Source organism: Camelus bactrianus, chromosome 1 (genome assembly GCF_048773025.1).
Source record: "Camelus bactrianus isolate YW-2024 breed Bactrian camel chromosome 1, ASM4877302v1, whole genome shotgun sequence".
Classification (NCBI taxonomy): Eukaryota; Metazoa; Chordata; class Mammalia; order Artiodactyla; family Camelidae; genus Camelus; species Camelus bactrianus.
In genome coordinates this window covers 42,003,707-42,027,981 of record NC_133539.1, presented here as the reverse complement: position 1 = coordinate 42,027,981, position 24,275 = coordinate 42,003,707, and the positions used below count along the sequence as shown (strand labels likewise).

Below are 24,275 nucleotides of genomic sequence, written 5' to 3'. Positions count from 1 at the left end.
CTCTTCTTATAGGGACACCAGTACCACTGGATTAGAGCCCCACCCTTATGACCTCATTTAACCTTAATTACCTCCTTAATGTCCCTATCTCCAAATACAGTCACATTGGGGCTCAGGGCTTCAATATATGAACCGGGGGTGGGGGAGGATACAACTCAGTCCATAACACCAACCAACTACAGGCCCTAATTGTGTCAAATGAGAAGGCTTCTACTCCCTCCCTCCCTAACACTTTCAGCATCCACTGTTTCAACAGCGTCTGACAGTGTCACCTATGCTCTTTGAGGGATAATATTTGTTCTTCTCTACCCAGAGAATTCCAGTGAGTATCCTGGAAGTAATGAAATCTATACCAAACAAAACTAAACTCGTATTCCTTTCATAAGGCTAAAATTGCTTTATTGTCAATTCACTTATACAATACTGTTGAATGTTCTTTAAGAATTCTATCTGCAATGTGTTCTGAATTTTAATTACCCATTAATTACAAGCACAGTTAATAACAGCCATTACTACTAATCACTATAATATATAGATGAATCACTCAAACAAATGTACAAACTTTTTATTTAGAATCTGAGACTTAAATACAAATTAAGTAAGTACAATATAAAATATTAAGCCTTCATAAAACAGACCACAACCACTTTAAATCATCCATTATTTCTACAACAAAATTAAAGAGAAACCTAAAAATAGTGTTAAATCAAATTATTTTTAAACTCTTACTGTCAGCATTAAAATAATTACAAAACACTCAAAGAAATTTAATTAGGAAATGAACAAAGCCACTACAGAGTAATTCCTGCTATCCACTAAAGTTAATTAAGGAATTAAATTGTAGTATGATTTCTACTCATTCACAATTAAAAAGCACCTCATTTTTAAAAGACATATACCTGTTTCTCTCCAAGGCTGTGAGGACTACATTGTTTACTTGACCTTTAAATTTAGTATGGCACAATAGGTTTGATTAGTGAAAGCAATATCACTAAAAATGTTTAGAATGTTCCTTACAGACCTTTTCGGCTCTATTTCATAAATGAAGGGGGTCATATATTTAAAAGTTAAAATGTTACTGTAATAAAAATTCCTTAATAAGGTACATGGTAAAATAAAAATACACATTAAAGAATTATGTGTCTTTTTAAAATTTATGAATGGGAAATTGATCAGACTCATCTTGCATTTTCCCTTTTTACTACAGGAAAAAAAGATTTTTATATTTTATATTGTGGTTATCAATTCAACTCTAAGAATCTGTGTCAAACACATTATCAAGGGAGACAGTATAATATCATAAGTCTATACTGTTTCTGAAAATACTCATAAGAAGTTATTTTTAGATAAAAAACAGGTCCTACTGTATGGCACAGGGAACTATACTCAATACTTTGTAATGGCCTAAAATGAAAAAGAATATGAAAAGGAATATATATATTTACATATAAATGCGTCAGTATGCTGTACACTAGAAATTAACACAACGTTGTAAATCAACTATACTTCAATTTTTAGTTATTTGCATATATACTAAAATTATGTGGCTAACTATTTCCTACAAACATGCACATTGTAAGGCTTTTTATAATTAAATTTTTAAAACCAAACTATATTCTGTATGTATCAACGGTCATGATTGGAGCTTTCTGCACACGAAGAGAGTCAAAACTTTACCATCTGTTTTTCTGTAAAACTAAAGATGAAATATAATCAAACTAGCATTTCACTAGAAAATTATGTATCCCAGCAACCTGTTATACTTCCTGTCATCAAATAAATGGACTCCAAGATGCAGTTAGTCTTTTAAAATGTTGATTTCTACCATGTTACTCTTTGAAAACCATTTTAATCAAATCACATTTCTTAGAGAAAATTCACTCAGGGTTCTGCATGTATCAGCTGTTTTTCCTCAAGCCACTCTGCCTTGAATGGTAGAGTTCCAGCTCTCTTAGAACTGTTTTTTTGTCTCTTTCAAAGAGGATGAAGAATATGTAGAGACTTTCTTACTGACTTACTGTGTAAAGATTAACGTAAAGTGTATATAATACATTTTGGAATACAATAACTTTTAAGTTTTCACAGTTTATTTTCTACTAACTAGCTATCCATTCAAACAAGTCATCTAACTTCTCTGTGCTTTAGTTTCATCTTTAAAACAAAGAGATTAGAATAGACAATCTCTAACGTTCCTTCCAATTCTCACATGGTATGATTCCATGCCTCTGAAGGAATATATTGAAATTGCTCACAAAGGAGGAGAACCAAAGTAAAATGGCACAGCTGAACTAACCTCTCCTATTAGAACACAAAGACTCTGTTAAAGCTCAACTTCCCAAACCTTACCAGACTCATTCTCTGACCAGAGCAATAAATAGCTCATAGAGTTAAAACCAAGTACCTTAGTCAAATAAATAATTTTAAATTACACTGTAAACCTATTAAAATATATTAGGTCTATGCCACAGTCTTCCTGCATTCTAATTTACATTACGTTCATTCTATTTACATTCGAGATAATCTGTACATCTAAGGTAGGGGGCTACTTAATATTCTTGCACTTCAAAATGCTAGTAAAGTTAAATAGCATGAACAGCAGAGTATCTTAATCATATTCTGCCAATTTTAAAATAAAAGTATGCTGAATACCATTTATGGGCTAGAAAAACAAGGCAAAGATGGAAAAGGAAATCTTATTGGCAAATGCTGATGTTCAAATGAACTTAGTTGTGTTTTGTCATTTCTTAAAAAAAGAGAAAAGTGGGGAGATGTCAGCAGAAGCCTACTGAGGTAATACTGAACCATGACATTTCAGAAGCTTTTATGAGAAACTAATGCACCATGATGCAGCATTTTGGTATTAGTGCAGCGCAAGTTGGTTTTTCTTTGTCTAACTATGGGCAGCAAATGAGGCACTTAACTGTAAAATAGAAAAATAGGGTACATTTAAGAAGAAATTCAAAATCATTCATAAAAGATAATCAGCATTATTCAAAAAGGTAAAAATTCTTCTCTTATTTAACATGCATTCAATGTGATATGTGCTTCACTAGGGAAAATCCTTTCAATGTAAGACTGCTGTTTTGTTTATAAGAGACAGAAAATATTTCCTTTGCAAGAGATTCTGGATTTCTGAGAATGAAATCCAAGTTTTCTCAACCTGAGTGCTACATATTTATAAACCAAGAAAAATACACCTTACCCACATTGGAGAAATGTTTCTAACTATCAACAAAGTAGAACATGGGACTCCCTGACTTTATTCTTGGAAGAATCAGAAGCTTTTATTTTGTATAAGTTCAAAGAAGGGGACCTAGTGACTGAACCGAGGAATGAACAGTTATTTAGCACCTCAATTTAGAGAACACTTAAGTATTGCCATAGTTTAAAATAGCTGTATGTCCACAGATTGGGAGCAAGTCAGGTATGTGTCGTTCAACAATACTAGAACAGTCTCAAAGATTAAAATAAGCTTCCCAAAATTATCCTTGATTTGTGAATGTGTCTATCTATAACGTTCAAACATGATATTGTCATTTCTTCCTGGAGTTACAGATACATACTCTTTTTAATAAGTAAAGAAATAAGTGAGGTGTATTTTTTTCTCAACCACCATCAAATTGTCTTTCCCAATGTGGCACTTTTTCAGAGTTTAGATAGAAAATAGTCCTTAAAAAAAAAAGTCATTCATATTCCTCCACTGGTATTATTTTAAATGTTCTTTTCTATGGGGCAGAGGTCAAAAGTGAAGTAAATGGCCACGGACCTCTGCTGAGATACACAAGCAAATAGAAAGCAGGAAGAGAGAAGACAAACAGACGTTAACTTCTGGCAATGTACTGGCACAGAAATGCCCATCTGTGAGGTAAAATCATCACTAAATGAAAAGATAACAAATGTTTCCTGTGACATTATTCCAAGTGAATGGAGCCTATATCCAAGAGAAATATTCTTGTGTTGCCTCTTTAAATAAACTTGACTTTAATTCTAGATAGAACACTGTTGCTTCACATGTTAAAACTGATACACGACATTAACTAAACTTTTCCATGAGACAATTTAATCATCCCCACTGAAAATTCCTATAATCTTACCTTTTGCTTATAAGAAGGCTTTCCTTGACTCATAAGGAAGGAAAAAAATGCTTAAAAATATATGTTCTTACTCCAAGGAGGCTGGCAAATTTCAATAGTTCACAAACCTATTTGTCATTTATATTCATTATAACAAATTGCATTCCTTATGACATAATTAATTTCCTTGTATGCAGAGGAATTAAAATACTCTTATTTATATCATTAAGGTAAAATTTTCTATCTTCTTTAACATATTCTAGTTTATTTTTGAAAGGAAGTGAATACATGAAAACACAGGAACACTGTTGATGCAATTCAGTTGTTAATAAAGTGCATGTAGCTTTCAATATAAATATTGTTTGATACCTTACAGCTAAGTAAAAAGCTAACAAAATCAAAATGAAGATTCAGCTTAGTACCTAGGATACAGAAAATATGAGACAAGAATATAAATTCTAGATAAATAGTAACAAAATTGGGAGGAATATTCTTCTCCCCACCCCTGACACAAAAAAGCCAACTGAAAATAGTCTGAAGTTAGTTGGATTTCTGCTTCCCAAGCAACCAGGCAAGCTACACAATAATACCAACATGCAATACCTGAAATGTAGAATCACATTCTGACTGCTGCTCTTGGGTGTCTGCATTTAATTTACAATTCTCTGGTGTCTGGCTGATTTCATCTTGCAGAGCAGGAGATATGCCATGAGCATCATCTACAGAAGCACTGTCAGACAAGGCATCTAACTTTTCAGGGGAACCAGCTATGTGAAGCTTACTATCTCCAGTCCCTTCATCCAAATGGGTCCTCTCATCAGCATCGTCTAGCTGTTGAACTGAAGTTAAATACTGTTCAAGCAGACTATTATCCTGCTCATGGTTTGAGCTTCCCTTACTCCATTCACCATGTTCTTCACTATCATCCCCTAGGTCTGGCTCTTTGCCATGTCTGACTGTGTCAATGGAATTCCCCATTATGGAACTTTCACTACCCTCTGTGGAACTTTTTTCAAAATCCAAAGAATCCTGTAAACAGTGTACTTGTTCTGTTAGGGAGGAATGAAAACCAGAGTCTGGAAATTCTGGTAAGGATTTCTCTTGAGGAGCTTCATCAGGAGCAATGAACCAATCAGAATTTTGATCAGAAGAGGGCTCCTGACTTCGGGTGAGTAATGCAGGTTTAGGTGGCACCAAGGTACTTGATACAGGAGGAACATCGATCTGCCAGGAACTTAGTTGCTGATCCACTGACTGTTGCCAAGCTTGTAGAGACCTTACCTATAAACCAAAGGATATAGTTTTATTACAAAATAAAAATTATACCTGTTTTACAACTGTCCTTTGAGCTTTCTTCCTCAACACTCATAAAGCTGGTAAATGGCAGATGGCAGAACTGGAGTTAGAAACGACCTGACTCCCCTTACCCTTCCCACAGCACCCCCAGCCCAGACCTGGCTGGCACAAGTGGTTCACGTCCTTGGTAACAAAAGACCTTCTCCAGGGGAGCAGACATGGGCCTATTCGAAGCAATTCTCGTCTTGACTTGAAAAATAATCAGAAGCACAACGGCACATGTCTAGCTAACTTGGGGGTCAAAAAGGTACTCTGAGGTCAGGGGGAGGGTATCACTCAGTGGTAGAACACACGCTTAGCATGCACCAGGTTCTGGGTTCAATCCCCAGTGCCTCCATCTAAAAATAAATAAATAAATAAACAAACCTAATTCCCATCCAAAAAAATGTTTTTAAATCTTAAAAAATATATACACTGAGGTCTATTTAATAAGACAGATTAGAGCATATTCATATGAGCAGACTCTATAATCAAAGTCTCATTTTAGATACCCATTTGGGATTAAGAGTTTTTAAAAACTAGCAACAGAGTATATGCAACTCTAAAATACCTAAAAATACCCCGAGTTCTTGAAAATACAAACTTTACATTTTTCAAGTATAATTAAAATCTCCAGATTTCACTGTAAAATCCGCAACAAGAAAACAATACATACAATATTTTAGTTTTCCTTTGACTGTCCTCCAAGGTAATCACTGATAGCAGTTTGATATGTTATCTTTCCAGACCTTATACTATGTATTTTCAAATATAATGTTATAGGTAAAATCCTATTATAACAAATTCTTTTATAACAATATTTCCAAGGAATTATCATCAAGACATGTTTGTTGGGATACAACAACAGGAAAATCAATGTGTGAGCCACCCCTGGAGTGTGCTGCCACAGGGCTCAGACTCTCTCCCTGGGGGTCATGTGTACGTTTGAGGATATGCAATACTGTAGCTGTCATACAGCACTTCAACCACTTTTTATTCAAACAGTCTCAACAGATAAAACAAGATAGATAGCTAGATAAAACCTCAAATTGAGCTTTCAAGTCAAAATTATGAAAATATTTTTCTTCAGATTAAATAAAATATAACAAATTTCACAGTCCTAGTTCTGAGTTAGCGACAGAACACGAAGCACATTCTTAACCTTAAGAAAGGGTGCTTACCTTACCTATAACTAATCTATGATTATCTCAGTAAATCTATAATTTGTCTTTGTTCACACAGTAGGTAAGTCAGAAGGAGGGGGTTTACCTGGTTCCAAAGGAATCTGACAGCCTCTTCTTGTACAAATTTTTTAATGCGTTCTTCATCTCTTTCTTTTCTTAATCTACAATAATTCAAAATCCATTACTAAACAAGAAAGGATGCTTTCACTTGTACTTCCTGTTACAACTAATAAACACATACATTGTAAAGATTAATAATCTAATGACAGTCCTTTCCACTTTTAGAATATCTAACTGAAACTTTAGTTTTAAAGTATAACTCAACATAGAAGCCAAAGAACATATGATTTGAAAAGATGCTGAATATCACTAATTATCAGAGAAATGCAAATCAAAACTACAATGAGGTATCATCTTACACCAGTCAGAGTGGCCATCATAAGATAAATGCTGGAGGGTATGGAGCAAAGGGAACCCTCCTACACTGTTGGTGGAAATGTAAATTGGTGCAGTCACTATGGAAAACAGTATTAAGGTTCCCTAAAAAACTAAAAAGAGTTACCATATGATCAAGCAATCCCACTTGTGGGCATATATCCAGAGAAAACTGTAACTCAAAAAGATACACGCACCCTAATTCATAGAAGCACTATTTTATTTACAATAGCCAAGACATGGAAGCAACCTAAATGTCCATCAACAGATGATGGGATAAAGATGTGGTACGTAGACAGACAGACAGACAGACAGACAGACACACACACACACACACACACACACACACACACACAATGGAATACTACTCAGACATAAAAAAGAATGAAATAATGCCATTTGAAGCAAGAGGGATGGACCTAGAGATTATCATCCTAAGTGAAGAAAGTCAGTAGAGAAAGATAAATATCACATAATAGATATGTGAAATCTAAAACAATGAGACAAATGAACTTATTTACAAAACAGAAACAGACTCAAAAACATAGAAAACAAACTTATGGTTACCAAGGGGGAAGCGGGGGAGTGAGGGATAAATCAGGAGTTTCAGATTAGCAGATACAAACTACTATATAAAATAAACAAGGTCCTACTGTGTGGAACACAGAACTATATTCAATATTCTGTAATAAACCATAATGGAAAAGAGTATATTTATTAATAACTAAATCATTTTGCTTTACATCACTAACATAACATTGTAAATCAACTATAGTTTAATTTTTAAAAAAAGCAAATAAGATGTGACTGAAATTCAGATTATGCAGGTTCTACAAAGTATTGCCAGTAATGAAAAATAAAATCTTAAATGGCTCTTTATCTAGCTTCAATTTCCCAGCCAAACACATGGAAGGGGCAGGAGCTGCAGAAAGGCAGCTTGAAAGAGCTTGAAACATCCTAAGAGACCAGCAGGACTAATCCCATCAAACTTCACATTTCTGTTTGTCCCAGTTCCTGATATAGTCCTTGCTATCATCAACAGACCTCACATCTGTCACTCCCCTCATTCATTAAAGTTTCACTCTGGGCTCACTGCCCCCCTCTCCATACTTACACCTGCCATAACCTAAGGATCCCTTAGCTGTCCATTATCTCCCAAACTGTCATCCCATTTTGTTCTGAAGCTCCGACCTACTTTCTCTAGCTCCTCAAGCCCTCCTCCTGTGCCATCTGGTACTCCTGAATTGTAATCTGCAAACTCCCATATACACTCAACCTCTTCTCTGAACTTTTCCTTGACCAAATCAGATCCACTTCTAAGGGCACGGAAGCCCTCTCAAGTGGCAGCTATTTTTCTCACTCATACATCAGAGTTAGAACGTTGCTTCTCACTGCTGTTTACAAATGACTCTTAACCTTCCTCCTTCAAGAGCTCCAACCATCTTGCTGAACTTCCCCTAACTCTTTTTCAAGTACTGACCTCCCATTACCTGCCCCTTTCACTGAAGGCTCAGCACTGGTCTTTTTCTCTGCCCTGTTCCTGTGCTCATTTCTGGAGCCCTCAACATTCACATGGATGCTCTACCTAACAATAACCCACCCCACATCACCCATTCTCACTCCCACTCTAGATCCAAGCATTCTGATGACACCATCTTCAAAAATGATTCCAAGCACCAGCACAAACCACTACCTCCAGTCCTCCCAGTTCCCTTGGTCTTGCACCCACTACAACAATCCAGACGTCCAATCTTCATCTAGACCTCTCCTCCTGTTTTCCTTTTACCTCACGTAAATTCCAAGGTCCATCATTATAGTCATCCCTTTCCCAAATATCTTCAGCTCCCTTGTCCTTCCCTCTCTCCCCTACAATGTTCGCCTAGGAAAACCCATTCTTGGCTGAACCAAATCAACCATGTCCACATTAGAACAGAGCAGCTGAGAGTTGCTGATGAAAATCAGAGTCTGACCTGTTCTTTTTGCATTTTAGGTTTTTCCTCATACTATCCAGCAGTCCTCCTCCATTCCCCTTATAAGTTCACTTTTAAGATGAATACCCCACATCTCACACATCTCCCCTTAAACCTCCCACATACTCATCCCTCTCCTCAAATTTTCAAGTGCTGACCACATCTTACATAAAATTGAAAAAGGAGAAGCATCTATCAGATAGGACGTCCCCATCCCCATCATCACACCTACCACCTCACCTGCTCCCACCTCGGGCCACTCCCTCTACTCGTGCACTGGACCCCTTCTCCCACCTTCTCCAGAACTTCAATCCTGCACTTCCCCTTTCTTTCCTTTGCACCATCAGCTTTTTCCCTCCTTATTGAATCGTCTCCATCAACACATAAACATGCTCTGCATCTCCCATCTTTTAAATAGAATCTTCCTTAACTCCAGATTCTCCTCTGTGCAACCACCTCCTCACACTTCTCTCTCTTCCTCACAGCAACACTCCCCCAAAGCTGAACAGTCACTCTTCTCCGCACATTCACTACTCAACCCTGTCCAAACTGCCTTCAAACCACTACACACTGAAGCTGGACAGGAAAGAATTAACTCGGCAGGACTGGGGTTCAAACCCTGTGCATTCTAAAGACAGTACTAGCCTTGACCAGCTCCTGAGAGATAAGCTCCAAGCCCTTGGACTACCCTGCCTCATTAGAGTATCTCTGTATACCTGGGGTCTTGGGCCACAGCAGATAGTTTATGTTAACAATGTGCTTTCTGGTAAATAACTGTTTTGTTCACCTGGGACCCTGGGTCACAATGAATCAGTCTGACCTCGGGCAAGAGCTGAGGTCTGAGTAGTTAAGGTCAGTCACATGGGTACTCAATGTCTATGTGACTGACCCCCAATAAAAACTCTGGACACCAAGGCTCGAGTGAGCTTCTCTGCTTGGCAATACCTCGTATGTGTGGTCACACATCGTTGCCGGGAGAATGGAGCCCCATCTGTACAATCGCACTGGAAGAAAACCAGAAGCTTGCATGTGGTCCCTCCTGGACTCTTCCCTGTGCGTCCTTTTTCTTTGCTGACTTTAATCTATATCCCTTCACTGTAATAAGCCATAATCATGAACACAAAGAATAGCTTTCCTGAGTCCTATGAGTCCTTTTTGCGAATCATCAAACCCAAGGATAGTCTTGGGGACCCTCGACACAGTCACCAATAACCTCCAGCTGCTAAATTTAATGTATCGTTGTCTGTCCTCCTCCAGCACCCTTCTTCTCTTCTGAAACATCCCCACACACTCTCCTAGCCCTCCTACTACTCTGGCTGTCCCTTCTCAGTCTCTTGTACTGCTTCCTCCTCTCCCACCTGATAATATTAATAAATACTGCTAGTTGCTATACTCATACTCAGATTACGCCTATGAAATCCTAATTTTCCTGGGTTGACAGCCATGGAATGAAGAAATAATTCCCACCATTGCTCTAGAATTTTAGCTCCTTCTAAATCCCTATAGTTTCTTTAATTCTTATGTCACCTACTGGGTTCTATGTAGACTTTCTTATCTTCCCATTTTTATACTTACTCAGTTTTTCCACATTTTCTGTACCCTCTATGTTTAGGTATATAGATATCTATAAAGCGTGCATTCACTCAGCATTTATTATTGCACTGCATCTATGTCCCAATTCCTGTACTAGGGATGGAGATGCATATGGCAGTCCCTGCCCTCAGGATGCTTTCAGCACATTGTAGGCGACCAACCAAGAGGGGCAACACGGTATGAAAAGTGTCCTGGCCACAACAGCAGCGATTCAGTGTTCTGCATCAACTCTAAGAATCTGACACCCTCAAACCTACAGAACAGCACCAAGAGGACTTCTCACCCACCTCCTAATTTCGTCAGTTAGGCAGACAATGTGCTCCTGCATCCTGCGCAGCCGGATCTCATAGCGCACATCTTTGGCTTGTGGGTGGTAACTTCTGGCATAAAAGCCCCGCCAACAGGCCTGAAGCTTGGTGGCTGCTTCATTCAACTTCTGAAGGGCAACTTTATCTTGGCCCAAAGCAACAGATGTCTGGGTTAAAACCTTGCAGGGAAGTTTCTCTGCAGCTGTCTGAGACATGGTTTCTTCACTGCCTGGCTGTGTATGGAAGACATTGTGCCCAACTGACTCAGGAAAAGATGTAAGACTGTGGGTGTTAACCTTCAAGACAGCACTGGTTACTGCTGGCTCAGGACAAGGTAACAGACTATCTTTCTCATTTCCCTCTGTACTAATCGTATTTTTCATCATTTGGACAGAATTCTCACTGGCAGCCCAAAAAGCCTTTTCCTCTTCCTTATCAAAGCCCTGGCTTTCTAACCCTTTCACAGATTCATCTCTGGGACCATCATCTTCTAGGCCCAAGTTAATGCCCTGTAGCCTCAGCTCAACTGTAGGCGACACTGGAGAGAGTCCTGACGCAACTGGCATAAAAGTAGACTCTGAAGAGAGAAGACTACAGTTTAACTTGTCCTCATCGGTCTGGATGTCTTCCAGGTGCAGGTCATTTCGAGAATATCTTGTAGTGTGAACAGAGGCTGGAAAGTTATTCTTAACAGCATATACTTGGTCATCATTACTGCTTATCCCAACCCAAGAATTGACTTGGATGACGGGTTCTAAAAGAATCAACAGAATTCTGAGTTTAAAACATTAAATATTTAGAGAGGTATTTTTTTCAGTTGTATCTTTTTAATGAAATCTAATCCTTGAAATATAGCAAAATGCAGTAAAATGCTTTTGGTAATTAATTCTAACATTCCTAAAATACCAAACCAAATTTTTAAAAAATTAATTCTTGTAATAATCAAAAGAATAATCAGAGTATCAGGTCAATTTAAAAGGGATCAGTCTTCTGAATGTTTCCAAAAATTAGACATATAGTAATTATATGTCTACCTGTGTATATACATATGTAAAATATAGGATCCCAATGTTCACTTAAGTTGACAAAAAATTGTGAAAATATATCCTTTTTTCTGTTTGAAACCAAACAGAGCAAAACAACTTGGAGAAGAAAGATCAGAGATCAGTTAACTTCTTACCACTTTCCTGGACTATCTGACAATCTTGAACAGGGCTTGAACGCTCAGGTACAAGAGATGCCCTCGTTTCAACAGTGGCAAGAGGAGACAACTCTTCATTTTGGCTTTGGTTCATCAACTGCCTCTGGTGAAACCTAAAAACCAGTAACATATGATGTGATTTAACACAAACCAAAAAAAAAAAAAAAAAAAAAACAAAAAAACCCCACCATGGTTCTGCTTCCTGGGTAACACTGTCAAAAAGGTAGACGTTTCCAGGGTTTCGGAGTATATATCTCTAATAACCCTCAAATTACAAAATCTCATTTAAAAGTGTTGGACAGAAATGGTTAAGAAACTTATTTTTAAATCAGATAGTCAGACACCCTCATGTGCCACACGTACACAAACCTTCAGAGGCAGGATCTCTGATAAAAGAAGTGACTACTAAATGCTTCTAGCTATACTTGTCTTGATGTTAGTATTTTAAAGTCCATGTGAAACACCTACATTAAAAGGACTAATGCATTGTTTAAAAATCCCACTCTCCCATGCTTCATGGCTCTCCCCACTCAAGAAATGATTGACAACTCAGTTGCTGGAGAGCAAACTGGACGGCACTGCAGGGTTCAGTTCCCCTGCAGGATTGCCACAGTGGCGAGGGGCCCGAGTGCCCAGACACGTGGGCCACACGCAGCGCGTGCCTCAGCCCTACTAACCCCCTGGGAAAGGCTCAGAGGTATTTTCACTCATGAATTCAACAGCTGCTACAAATAAATGGGCTGACCTCTGCTTGCTCAGAATCTTCTCGAGTTTGGCATCCTCTGCAGTTTGAAGACCCAGCGCAGAACTGAGAGGACAGATGGTAGCCAGATACTGGACAAGCTGGATGTGCTGGCCAGGCCGATACGCTCTCCCCTTGCCTTGACTATAGAGCCATTCAGCTTTTAAACTGGAATCAGAGGACATGAAGAAGGGATGGCATTGGGGCAGACAAGATACATTTTTAAGCAATAATGATCTTCCTTCTTAATTTACCTTTTTAGCATCATTGGATGTTTTTCATAAATAAAACTCACTCAAGTCTTTTGAAAAAATCTATCCTTCTGATTCACTTCCCTTACTCCTACAATGTTTTAAACCTTTTTTTTTTTGCCTAGGGGCATTTCCAAAGATTTGTAGTAATGGTTCCAAATATTTAAAAATTATTTTCGAAGAAGCAATGAGTATTCCCTCCATTCACAGTCAAACTTAAGTATGTAAATACATAAATTGTGTTTAAATCCAGGGGGAGCACGTAAGTGCGGGAATCCGGGAGCCAGCCCAGCCCAGGCCTCCCAAGTCACCTAGCCCAGCTCTGGAGCCCAGCGTTGCGGCCCCTGGTCCTGGAGGACAGCCCTGCAGCCAAGACCAAGGACTTCCCTGGGAGAAAAGAATCTAGGATTCTGGCTCTCACCGTGGGACCCAAAGGTCGCCATGGCACGTTGGCCGCACAAGATGGCAGCTGGGAATCCCCAGGTGGAAAGAAGAGGTGGATTCAGGACCAGCCATTCTTGGAGCTGCAGCACAAGAGCCAACTGTGCTTCTGCTGAGACACATGCAAGTCTCACACCCACGTGTGAATCCCATTTTCTCACCCTGGGAGAACATTTCAGAACATTCAAACCACCTACAAGAGGCTGCCTCCCAGTCCAGCTTTTAGGAAGGAAGACCCCACGCTCAGGGGGGAGGGTATAGCTCAGTGGTAGAGAGCATGCTTAGCATGCATGGGGTCCTGGGTTCAATCCCCAGTACCTCCATTAAAATAAACAAACAAACAAACCTAATTACCTCCCCCAAAATCCATTAGTTCATAATGACAGTTTAAAAAAAAAGCTAATTGGTCACAGCTGAAGGATGCTAGTGAACTACCAACGGATTATTTGGAAAAACCAGCAAATAAAGGGGAAGAATTAAATATTATTAATTCTATCTTTCCTATATAAACTATACCAACGAGTAACCAAACAGTTACTTCACAGAAGTATTCCAGCTAATTAAAAATGAATAATAGAATTAAAATTTCACCATTTTGCAACTCTCAATTAATTAATGAGCTTAGGCTTTGATTATTAATAGTTACTCATTGCAAGAGACATCCAGACATTGTGTGCCTCTCAAAAGAACCCACAAAGCAGTCCTTGCTCCCACAAAAATCTGATCAAACCTCCACCTCCAACTACCAATTTACAGGAAACACCGAAGGAGAGGAGTATGTCAAAGGACACAGGGATACAGCATCCGGCAAAATGAGCACAGCGGGAAACTCTACAGGACAAACAACCTGATTTCTTCAACAATCAGAAAAAGAGAAAAGGAAGCAAAGAAAATAAAAGAGGAACCCACAGAGAGATCTGAAAGTGTGATCTTCGACCTCGAGCCAAGTCAAGCCTTCAAAGAACTCCAGCCCCGTGTGTGATCTCGCTACAAGACCCCGAGTGAGAACTACCTAATCAGCACAGCCAACCCATGGAGCACACGATAGTAATAAAATTTTAAGACACTAAAAAAGAAAGCAAAAAAGAAATTTAAGAAATATATCAACCAAGCACAATGTATGGCCTTACTTGGATCCTATTTCCAAAAATCCATTTAAAAACTGTATTTATGAGTACTACTGGAGACATAAGCACTTAATTAATATCTAGTGTTGTTAAAGAATCATTGTTAAATCTTTTGAGATGTGATAATAGGATTGTAGTTCTTTAAAAGCTCTTATCTTTTAGTGATGAAATCGTATGTGATCTGAGACTTGCTTTAAAATAATAGAGAAGGGGTAGTGAGTAAAGGTACAGCAGAACAAGGTTGGCCATGAATTGAAAACTGTTGAAGCTGGATCGTAGATTCATGGCAGGTCATTAAAGTACTGTTTACTTTTGCAATATGTTTCACTTTCTTTTTATTGACATGCCTTTGTGTCAATTTTACCATTCTTAAATCTGCCTCTCAACTCGAAGTTGAAGTTGGATCATTTTGGTATACTTTGTTTCTCTGGTTTTATGCCATTAACTCAGCATTGCAAATGGTTTGAAAGTCACTTCCAATACACAACCATTTTCTTGGATCTTCATATTAAGGTATCCACATCACACAAAAAACTGTACAGTCCAAAACTGTCAAGCTACCCAAGGTGTATTAAACACTGCAAAGAAACTGGTCCTTTTGATAGCTGGTTAACTCAAGCAGAAAAGTCATGGTGCAATAAATGAGTTTAGAGCTCTGTGATGTGCCAGTGCCACAAGAAAGTTAAAACTGTTTTCTATCAATGAGATATGACGGGTGCCAAGCTGATTAACTGAAGTCATGTAATCCCAATCTTAGTCTAACAATAAAAAATTTTATTCTGTTTAATAAAAATGTTAGAAGTATATCTTCCACAGACACATTCCTTGGATTAAATAAAGGCCAGTCAGAATCTTCATGAAATCTACTCTGTTTCCTAAGTTGTCCTGCCAAGCAAATGCTGTCCCCCAAAACAGGTCCATAGTAGAGGACAATCATCAATATTTAATATTAGCTAGCAAGTAACATTTCCAGGTTATAGGTGACTTGCAGTTTGTGAGGAAAGAGAAGTGAAAGTAAGAGGACACAGAAGAAGGCTCAGGCTTAAATATCACAGTTTCAGGCGTGAGGAAAACCACAGACCTTGGAGCACCCGCAACTGGAAGATCTGTTTTTCTGCCTCTGCTTCACATTCATCAATTAACACACCATTACACAAGTTTATTAACCCGTAAAATACTTTCCTAGGTTAAAAAAAAAAAATCTCCCTGCCAATTCAAAGACAAACAAGATTCAAATTCATTCAGTTCTAACATATTAATTTCAAATCATTGGAATTTGACTCTTGAAATCAAAGGAACAGTTTACATTATATAACAGAAATAACAACTATTAAGAGAGAGAATTTAAAACTGCTCTTTCACATAAGAAAGAAGGAATATTGGATTAAATGATATCTGGTACTTGCTTTTAAATATTCCAACAACAAAAAGTGGGGGATAGATGAAACAAGACTGGCAAAATGTTGATAATTGTTGAAGCTGCCTGGTGGTATTTAGATGTTCATTATGTTACTTTGCTTCTCTATATATGTTAAACATCCTTTCAAAAAAGGAACATCTCCAAAATTCTGTTCCCTCAGTTCCGATTTGTAAGCAACAGAGGTGTAGCTTGGTACTAAGTCCTATGAGCAGTAAAACAGAGGGGGAAACAAATTCAGAAAGAATTCCAAACACTGAGATGTTACACAAAGGTGCCAGTCTTTCCATAGGTGTGCTTCTCTCAGAAAGCACCCAGCCAGAGTACCATGGGGGTGGGCGCCTGTCGCTCAAGGTACTCTTTTGGGTGACACACACACACTAGAGATCTGGCTACTTGAAGTCATCAAAGAACCTCGGATACTTTTCATAATGGAGAAAAATTTTAACTTGAATGCTCTTAGCAAAATAACAAGCTGGGTAGATCTAAAAACTAGAAATTCCTTCCTGTCCTTCAGGGCAATTCCCAAGGTCAATGAGGAAAATGTTTTGAACGCTGCTCAGGCTATCCATCGATTTTTAAGCCAATAGCTCTCCCTTAGAGTAACTCCTCCTGCCAGGACAGAATACTTCCAGAGTTGTTTTAAAACATGGAAACACTGTTTACAGACTGCAGAGGTGTCTCAGATGTCAACTGCAGAAGCATTTTTCTCAACAACCTAGGTTTTTTGGTTTGAATATAACTGTATTTACCCATTCTTCTAGTAGCTTGATGCTTAGGTTGTTTCTCAAATGTCCCACATAGCTCCCAAATGTTTGGAGCGACTATGAATAAGACTGCTATGAACATGCTTATGCATGTTTTTTGGTAGACATAAGCACTTATTTCTCTAGGGTATATACCAGAAGTCAAATTGCTGGTCATAGGGTATTTATGTGCTTAACTTCAGTAGACACTACCAGTTTCCCAAAGTGGGTGCACCATTTACATTTCTAGAATAGTGTAGGAAAGTTCCAATTGCTCCGCCTACTCATCAACACTTAGTATTGTCTGTCCTTTAAATTTGAGCTTCACTGGCGGGAACTGATGGATTTGAAGACTCCATAATAATGAGGGAAAAAAATTTTTCTGAATTATCAGGAAGTCAGTATGTAGGGGAGGGTATGGCTCAGTGGTAGAGTGCGTGCTTAGCATGTACAGGGTCCTGGGTTCAATCTCCAGTATCTCCATTAAAAACTAAATATAAATAAACAACTAAACCTAACTGCCTATCCTCCTCCAAAAAAAGTCAGTATAGTGGTTATCTCTAGGGGAGGAGGAAGTTATCACGAGACTTGGGCAAAGAAGCTCTCTGGAGTGCTGGTTATGTTCTATTCTTATTTTCAGTGATGATTATATGGGCATTTTAAAAAAAATTATGTTTAAACTATTTCTGAATTGTGATACTTTGCAAGTTTTTAGAATGTGGGGGGAAAAGGAATCTGTCTCAGAAAGTGTTGCTATTTTGCTATCCTCTCACCTCTCCCTTCCTCCCACACTTCTTTAGCGTAGGATATCCCCACAGAGAGAGGCTACCCAAGGAGAAGCCCACTCTTGCCCACCTCCCCAAGCCTCTGAAATTAAACGTTTGCAAAACATTATAGACAAAGTTCAAAGAAAATTCAAATTCACCCTGAAGTCACTTGGATTAAAACCATTTCCACAGTATAGAAACATAGCCTTTGCATTATTATTTGTCTATTCAACAAATATTTTCTGCTTTTTAACACTTGCTTTAGTGTCTACGAAACTTTTCAATCCCTAGTCCCTATCCTTAGGTAATAATGACAGTTATCGCTTATTAGGCACCTACTGTATGACCAGTTTTATGCTATTTCCGTTATCCTTAATCCTCACAGCATCCTTGAAAGCTAGGAGGTATTATCCACATTTTACAGATGGGAAAACTAAGGCTCAGAGAGGCTAACGGACTTGCCCAGGCCACACAGCTAATAGGTGGCAGGGAAAGATGAGAAGTTTTCTCTTGTCTCTCCTGATCAGGTCTCATCTCTCTTCCCAGGTCTCTCTTCACACCAAACCCTGATCTCAGCCCATCTCACCATGCCACCTCCCACATGTGAAAATGTTGCCAGTCCTACTCCCAAAGAAAAATCCGACAGCTTATTTCTTTCTCTTAAATGTAGATCCTAGAAGATAATCCAAGTAAACCTGTATTCCAGCCTTAGAATTACCCACAGTTTGAAATAAAATAAAGTTTCTGAGTATACAGCATATGTCCTGCCCCCTAACCACAACCACCAGCACCACACAGCTCACGGTTGCCATTCCTCTCTGCCCCACACCCCAGCAGCAACTAGACGAAACAGCAGAGAGAAGGAAATCTACCACTCACCCTCCATCAGGAAACCCCTCAAGCAACTACTATCAAATTCTAGAACAGAAGGACAAAAACAGTGAGGAAGAATGTATGCGTTGAGCCTGCAAATACACATATGTATGCAGTGAAAGGAGGGAGTCAACTGAGGCAGAGTGAAGACAATAAAGTCACCTCAATTCTCATTATCCTAACTCCACCCCTTCTTGCCACACCTAACTCCTTCCTTCCCCTAAAGTTCTGATTGTACTGGTCATGTGTCAGCGTCCAGAAGACCCCAAGGGGTCCCAGTTCCAAGCCGCAGCACCATCAGTGATCTGGAGGTGGGGGGTTCCCACTTCTGCTGCCTCACAGGTAGAAGGGTAGGACCAATCAGCATGTCTGCTACCAGCTCCAAACTGGAACTCTGCATGCATTTTCCCAGGGTCACTGTTATAAAAAGTAGTTGGGTTCTAAGGTGTTATTAATCCTGCCTTTACAATATGATGGATACAAGCTTTTGTGGGGTTGATCTGAAACCCTATACAGTATCTATAACAAAGTTTCTAGGTAGAAGTGCTCCAAGCCCCAAACAACCGATTAACAAAAGAGTTTTTAGAAATAAAATTGTTGTATATTGGGTAGTAAGTTAAACTCACTAGCCCCAACCTCTAAGGCTGACATTTATTTCTTATCCTTTTTCGGAAAGGATAGAAAATCCTAAATGACCAGCACATAGTCTGCTATGTGATTGCACTAATGATCTTGATTTCTAAATGCACAATTCAAGAAATATTCAGTTTCTTAATCTGTAGTAAGTTAGAAATGGTCTTCTCAGTAACCTCCACGATAAATGTGATGTTAAAGAAGTCATTTTCACCTTTCCTTCTGAGAAATCACATATCCATCTAGGACTCTGAGGTTTAAGCACCAGTTGACGATGTAGGGCCGATAGTCGAACCCTGGGATGGACGGTGTTGCCATCACACAGGGATTGTTCATGATTGACAACTGCTCCAATTCAGTTAAGGATGCCAAATAAGAGATCTGGAACAAAGGACATCTTTGTTAAAGGAAATGGACTACTCCGTGTCAAGCACAGGGCTTCTGCTGATTACACATCTTTGGCAGTTCAAGAATGTAACAATTTCCCTCTTGTTTTGAAAATGACAAGTAACACTCTTATATTATCCACTGACTTCCAAAATTCCAACAATATGACCATCTGTCCTTGCTGCACAAAGTCCCTTAAAAAGCACTGTTTCCTAGCAAAGAGCACTCTATTTTGAAAACATAATAGCAGCCAGCAAAAGGTGCACACAGGATGCCTTATTAACCCCTTTAATGTATATGTCCTTCTACGAACAATCACTTTCCAATGAAATGATAAGTGCACCATTGCAAATTAAACTGACTTAATAATCTACCAATTTAAGGAAAAGTGGAAAGAAAAATAATGATCTTTTAGAGCCAAGTGCTTCATCTCGATAGCACTTTCTTCCAAGATGCTCAGTCTAAAGTGAGCTCACAACCTTCTCCTGCATCTCTCCTGATTTCCCAGCTTCCTGGATCCCATAAGGTAACCTCAAATTTTACCTCATTTAAGTCCCGGATTTCATTTTCTGCCAAAGAAAGTATAGCAAGACATCTGGGTAGATAAGCAGGTGCCATTCTAAGAGAGGTGATGATATTTCCATGTAAAAGCAGGGTCTTGAAAGTAAAAACAGAATGAATTACAAACGAAAAGATTACAAACAAATTGGTCTATTTTGACAAAACCCAAATGGTGTGTACGAAAATAAAGTGATATATTTTATTATACTTCTCAGTCGCACACAAATCAAAGACTGTTAATGCTAGAAGGGTTCTAGGTGGTCTTCTGGTCCAACTCTCTCTTTTCATATCCACATTCTAAGTTCAAGAAAGTTTAAAGCTTTGTCCAAGAACATACGTTTGGTGTAGCCACAGGCATGTTGTGATAAACTTGAGCAATTTGCAACACACCTGTTCATCTCCTTTCCAAACACCAAAATAGAGGGTGATAAAAGTGAAAGAAAACATTTATTAAAACAATCAGGTATAAAGCATATTTTCCAAAAGAGAGAGAGAGGAAGAAGCCACAAACCATAATTTGCAACTGTATTCTCTTGGTAACTTAAAGCTTGAGGAAGGCAGAATGTGCTTGGAGATGAAGCTGACTCAAATTAAGTCAGCAAAGTGGGGAGGGTAGAGTGAGTGCTTGGTATTGAACTTTAGTTCATTTGAATTCTCCTAGTATCTGGCTACATCAAATTGCTTAGAATAATTGTTGCTAAAAACGATCTCTGCTAAAGATGTGGTGAAAGTTGAGCTAATAATACTGTTTCTAAGGCTTAATGAATTCATCTGATGCTAATAATATCCAGTGGGGCAAAAATATGGAAAAAGCCTTCACATGCTTTTTGAAGTGATTCCAACTGTTACTTATTTGATTGCATGATATATTCCCCTCCATAAAAAGTGCTATATGCCACAGATTTTTAAAATCAAAGTGAGGTTAATTTTTATTATTTAGTAATATGCAGTACTAAAAAGACAGTAATCTTCAGTGTCAAAAAACAAACTCAAGATCAGGAATTATTACTCTCAACATCACCAACATGTTATATACTCTATAATTACAGTTGCTAACACTCGCTGACTGGGCATGAAGGGAATTTCATAATGTTCACTGACTGGTAAGTAAGAATTAACTACAATGACCAGTTTTAGTTAAAATAAATCAGTTACAGATATTAACAACAAAAAGTTCCATACTTAATTGCTGCCACTCAAATAGAATTTTTATCATAATGAACACAATCTGTTCTTCATATACAGCAGACCAATAAGATCATTTTCTCTTGGTATTTTAGTATAATATTTCACAAATGACATAGTCAGAAAACACATTTACCTTTAGTGATACCAATTTAGATAGATCACCTATCTGGGGTATGTTATTGTCTGATAAATCCAGGTGCTGTAGAGCCGTGCAGCTATTGATTTGTTCCATGGCCTATCACAAGAAAAGGACCACATTATTTCACGCACACAAAATCAAAAAGTGAAATTCTTCCCCAGTTCCTTGTAGCTGAGCCTCCTGTCTCCTCTGCTTAGTATGAGAAGCAGAGCAGCAAGAAAGAAGCAGTGCCAAGAGAATTTGGTATATTGTTATAAGGCATGTTTCCACCTTCGTTATCCCTCTAAGAGCAGAGGATTATATCATCTAGATATTTACAGCTTGAAAAAACTTTGGTGATGACACATAACAGGGGGTATAGCATAGAGCTTACAAGTTAACATTGCAACCAAACTACCTGGATTCAAATCCTGGCTTTGCAACTTCCTGGCTGTGTGACTTTAGGCAAGTTACTTAACTTTTGTGTACTTCAGTTTCCTCATCTAGGTAATAAGCATAATGGCTGTACCTACCTTATAGGTTGTCATGAGACTGAATGAGTTAAAACAGTTAAGGTGCTTAGAATAGTACTTAGCATAAATTACATGCTCAATAAAAGTCAGCTATTAGTATCATTTAATACAGTCTCCTTATATAGCATATCAAAAAATGATAGAGACATTTATTAACTTAGCCAAAATTATAGATCTACTCAGTGGTGTAAGCAAGACTAGAATTCAGATCTCCTGACTTTTAAAACAGTACATTCTCCACTGTACCATGAAACATGTACATAAAGCTTAATTCAGCGTAATAAAGTCTCCCTCCTAACATTTCACTCTACTGTTTGATCTACTTTCCTAAGTATAACATAGATTCTTTGTTCACATTTAAAAGAATATTTTACTGCCTTATGTGTTTCAAAATGAGGTTTTTTTCTTAGTTTATGTTAACTGAAATTATCTCTGGGGAGTGGCAGTGGGTACTTTCACTTTTGTATTCTACTCATTCTATACTGCTTCAATTTCTTTTTCACAGCAAATACTTTTGTAAATTAAAAAAAGAGAACCTAATTACTAAAAAAAAAGAAGAAGAAGAAAAAAAGAAACAACTCACCTTGAGATTATTTCCTGCCAAATTCAGCCATTCCAAATGTACTAGTTCCTTTAGCCCTTCCACATAGCCAATGCTATTGTGAGGCAAATTCAACACTCGGAGCTGGGTCAGTTTGGCCACACCCATCATCCGCACTAGCCGATTATTAGCCACTGACAACTGTGGAATGAAACATATCATTACTCTCAGGAGTAAAATATAAATATTACTTTCACATGAGGGTGGTAAAAAAGATTCCTGTATATGGTCAAACATTCCCAAATATACAACCCCAATTTGTACTTTTCACACATATTGTCTAAATATCCTATACTGTAACTATTAGTTTGTTGTTGTTGTTCCTAAGTAATGGAAAATACAGATAAAGTGGAGCAGACCTCCTCCAGCTACTAAAAGAAAACATTTTTAACACAGCAACTACTTGAGAGTGTAAGTTCGACAATAAAGGAGTCCTCATACTGTCTCCATCAAAATCTAGAACAATGCCACACACATAAGGGCCCAATAAACATTTCTTTAATGAATGAATGAATGAACTCTTCAGCCCCATTATGAAATACAAGATCATCTTAACAACATAATATTTTGCCAACATAAAATATTGTCTTTTTAAACAAATGCTTCTTTTTCTAGTCTACTCTAAATGCAGTACATTATGTGTTCATCTTCAGGAGAAATTTAAACATCATCATTTAATAATCATGTCATGTAAAAATTAAAATTTAAAACTTATTTATTAAGTTATTTATTTATTAAATAAATTTATTTTAGTTATTAAAATTTTTTTTAAAACTTAAGGCAACATTTACTGCTCTCCAGGCTTGCAGAGGTACTTTTTGTTAAGTTATTTTACTGTTTTATTTTGTATAATAATAATGAACTGGTCTTATATAACTATTTCCCTCACATAGCAATACCTACCTGTATTAATTGTTTGCATTTCTCAAGATTTTCCAATTTAATAATCTGATTTTTATCCAGAATCAAAGTATGAACATCAACTTCACAGGGTAAGTTTGGACTTAATTTCTGTAGCCCCTGCCCTGACCAATTGAGCACTGATCCTTGAAAAGAGAAGGGAAACTGTTAGAAAACACAAATACAACAGCTGAGCATTGGGGTAAAATTATACTCTATAAATTTAGAGTTAGAAAACACTAGAGCATAATAAATATTAAGATTTTAAAACTAAAGCATTGGATTTATAAATGACCATAGATTGAAATTATTCACTTTCCCTCAGAAATATCAAATTATACCTAGATTTGTGATATACTACTCAAGTTCCTATGATATAATACTCTGGAATTCTTCATATTCCAATATCAACTATTACTTCCACATTGTGTGCCTAAGTAGTGATAGTATTTTTTAAATGGAATTAATCTTTTGATAGAGACCAATCTGCTCACAACCTAACTACAGTAAAGTGCCCAAACTATTTTGAAAATCAAATTATAGTTAATTAATCTACAAAATGGGAATAATATCTTTAATTCATTAAATTGATGTGGGGATGAAAAGAAAAAGCACACGAACAGCACTAAGCCCATTTCTGGCACACAGCATTGGATGAAGTAATTCAGAATATGTTATCTTCAAATCCGGGCTCCACCAATTAACTACTGTGGTTGGGCAAGTTACTGATCTCTTTTGGGCTCACTTTTTTCTACTGTGTAAGATCATGATGGTAACACCTGCCTTACAATGTTGTTCTAGAGAAAAAAAAAATTAGATTAAAAAAAGAGCACTCATAGTCTGGCTCATGTAAAAAGCGCTCTATAAATGTTAACTGCTATTATTAGTAAA

General features: G+C 37.7%; 1 protein-coding gene across 4 annotated transcripts in view; it reads right to left on the bottom strand.

Moving 5' to 3' along the window:
- Positions 1-550: 550 nt before the first annotated feature.
- CEP97 (centrosomal protein 97) overlaps positions 551-24,275 on the bottom strand; it is a 35,958-nt gene continuing 12,233 nt past the window's right edge. For all 4 annotated transcript variants that reach the window (XM_074362502.1, XM_045503791.2, XM_045503792.2 and 1 more), the window contains 10 exons: positions 23,388-23,530; positions 22,467-22,625; positions 21,366-21,467; positions 20,027-20,140; positions 19,311-19,477; positions 12,845-13,009; positions 12,079-12,212; positions 10,878-11,652; positions 6,678-6,753; positions 551-5,354 (listed from right to left, as the gene is read on the bottom strand). In XM_074362502.1, the coding sequence (XP_074218603.1) occupies positions 4,650-5,354; positions 6,678-6,753; positions 10,878-11,652; positions 12,079-12,212; positions 12,845-13,009; positions 19,311-19,477; positions 20,027-20,140; positions 21,366-21,467; positions 22,467-22,625; positions 23,388-23,530 (2,540 nt within the window). In that variant the 3' untranslated portion in view covers positions 551-4,649. The remainder of the gene's footprint in view (positions 5,355-6,677; positions 6,754-10,877; positions 11,653-12,078; positions 12,213-12,844; positions 13,010-19,310; positions 19,478-20,026; positions 20,141-21,365; positions 21,468-22,466; positions 22,626-23,387; positions 23,531-24,275) is intronic.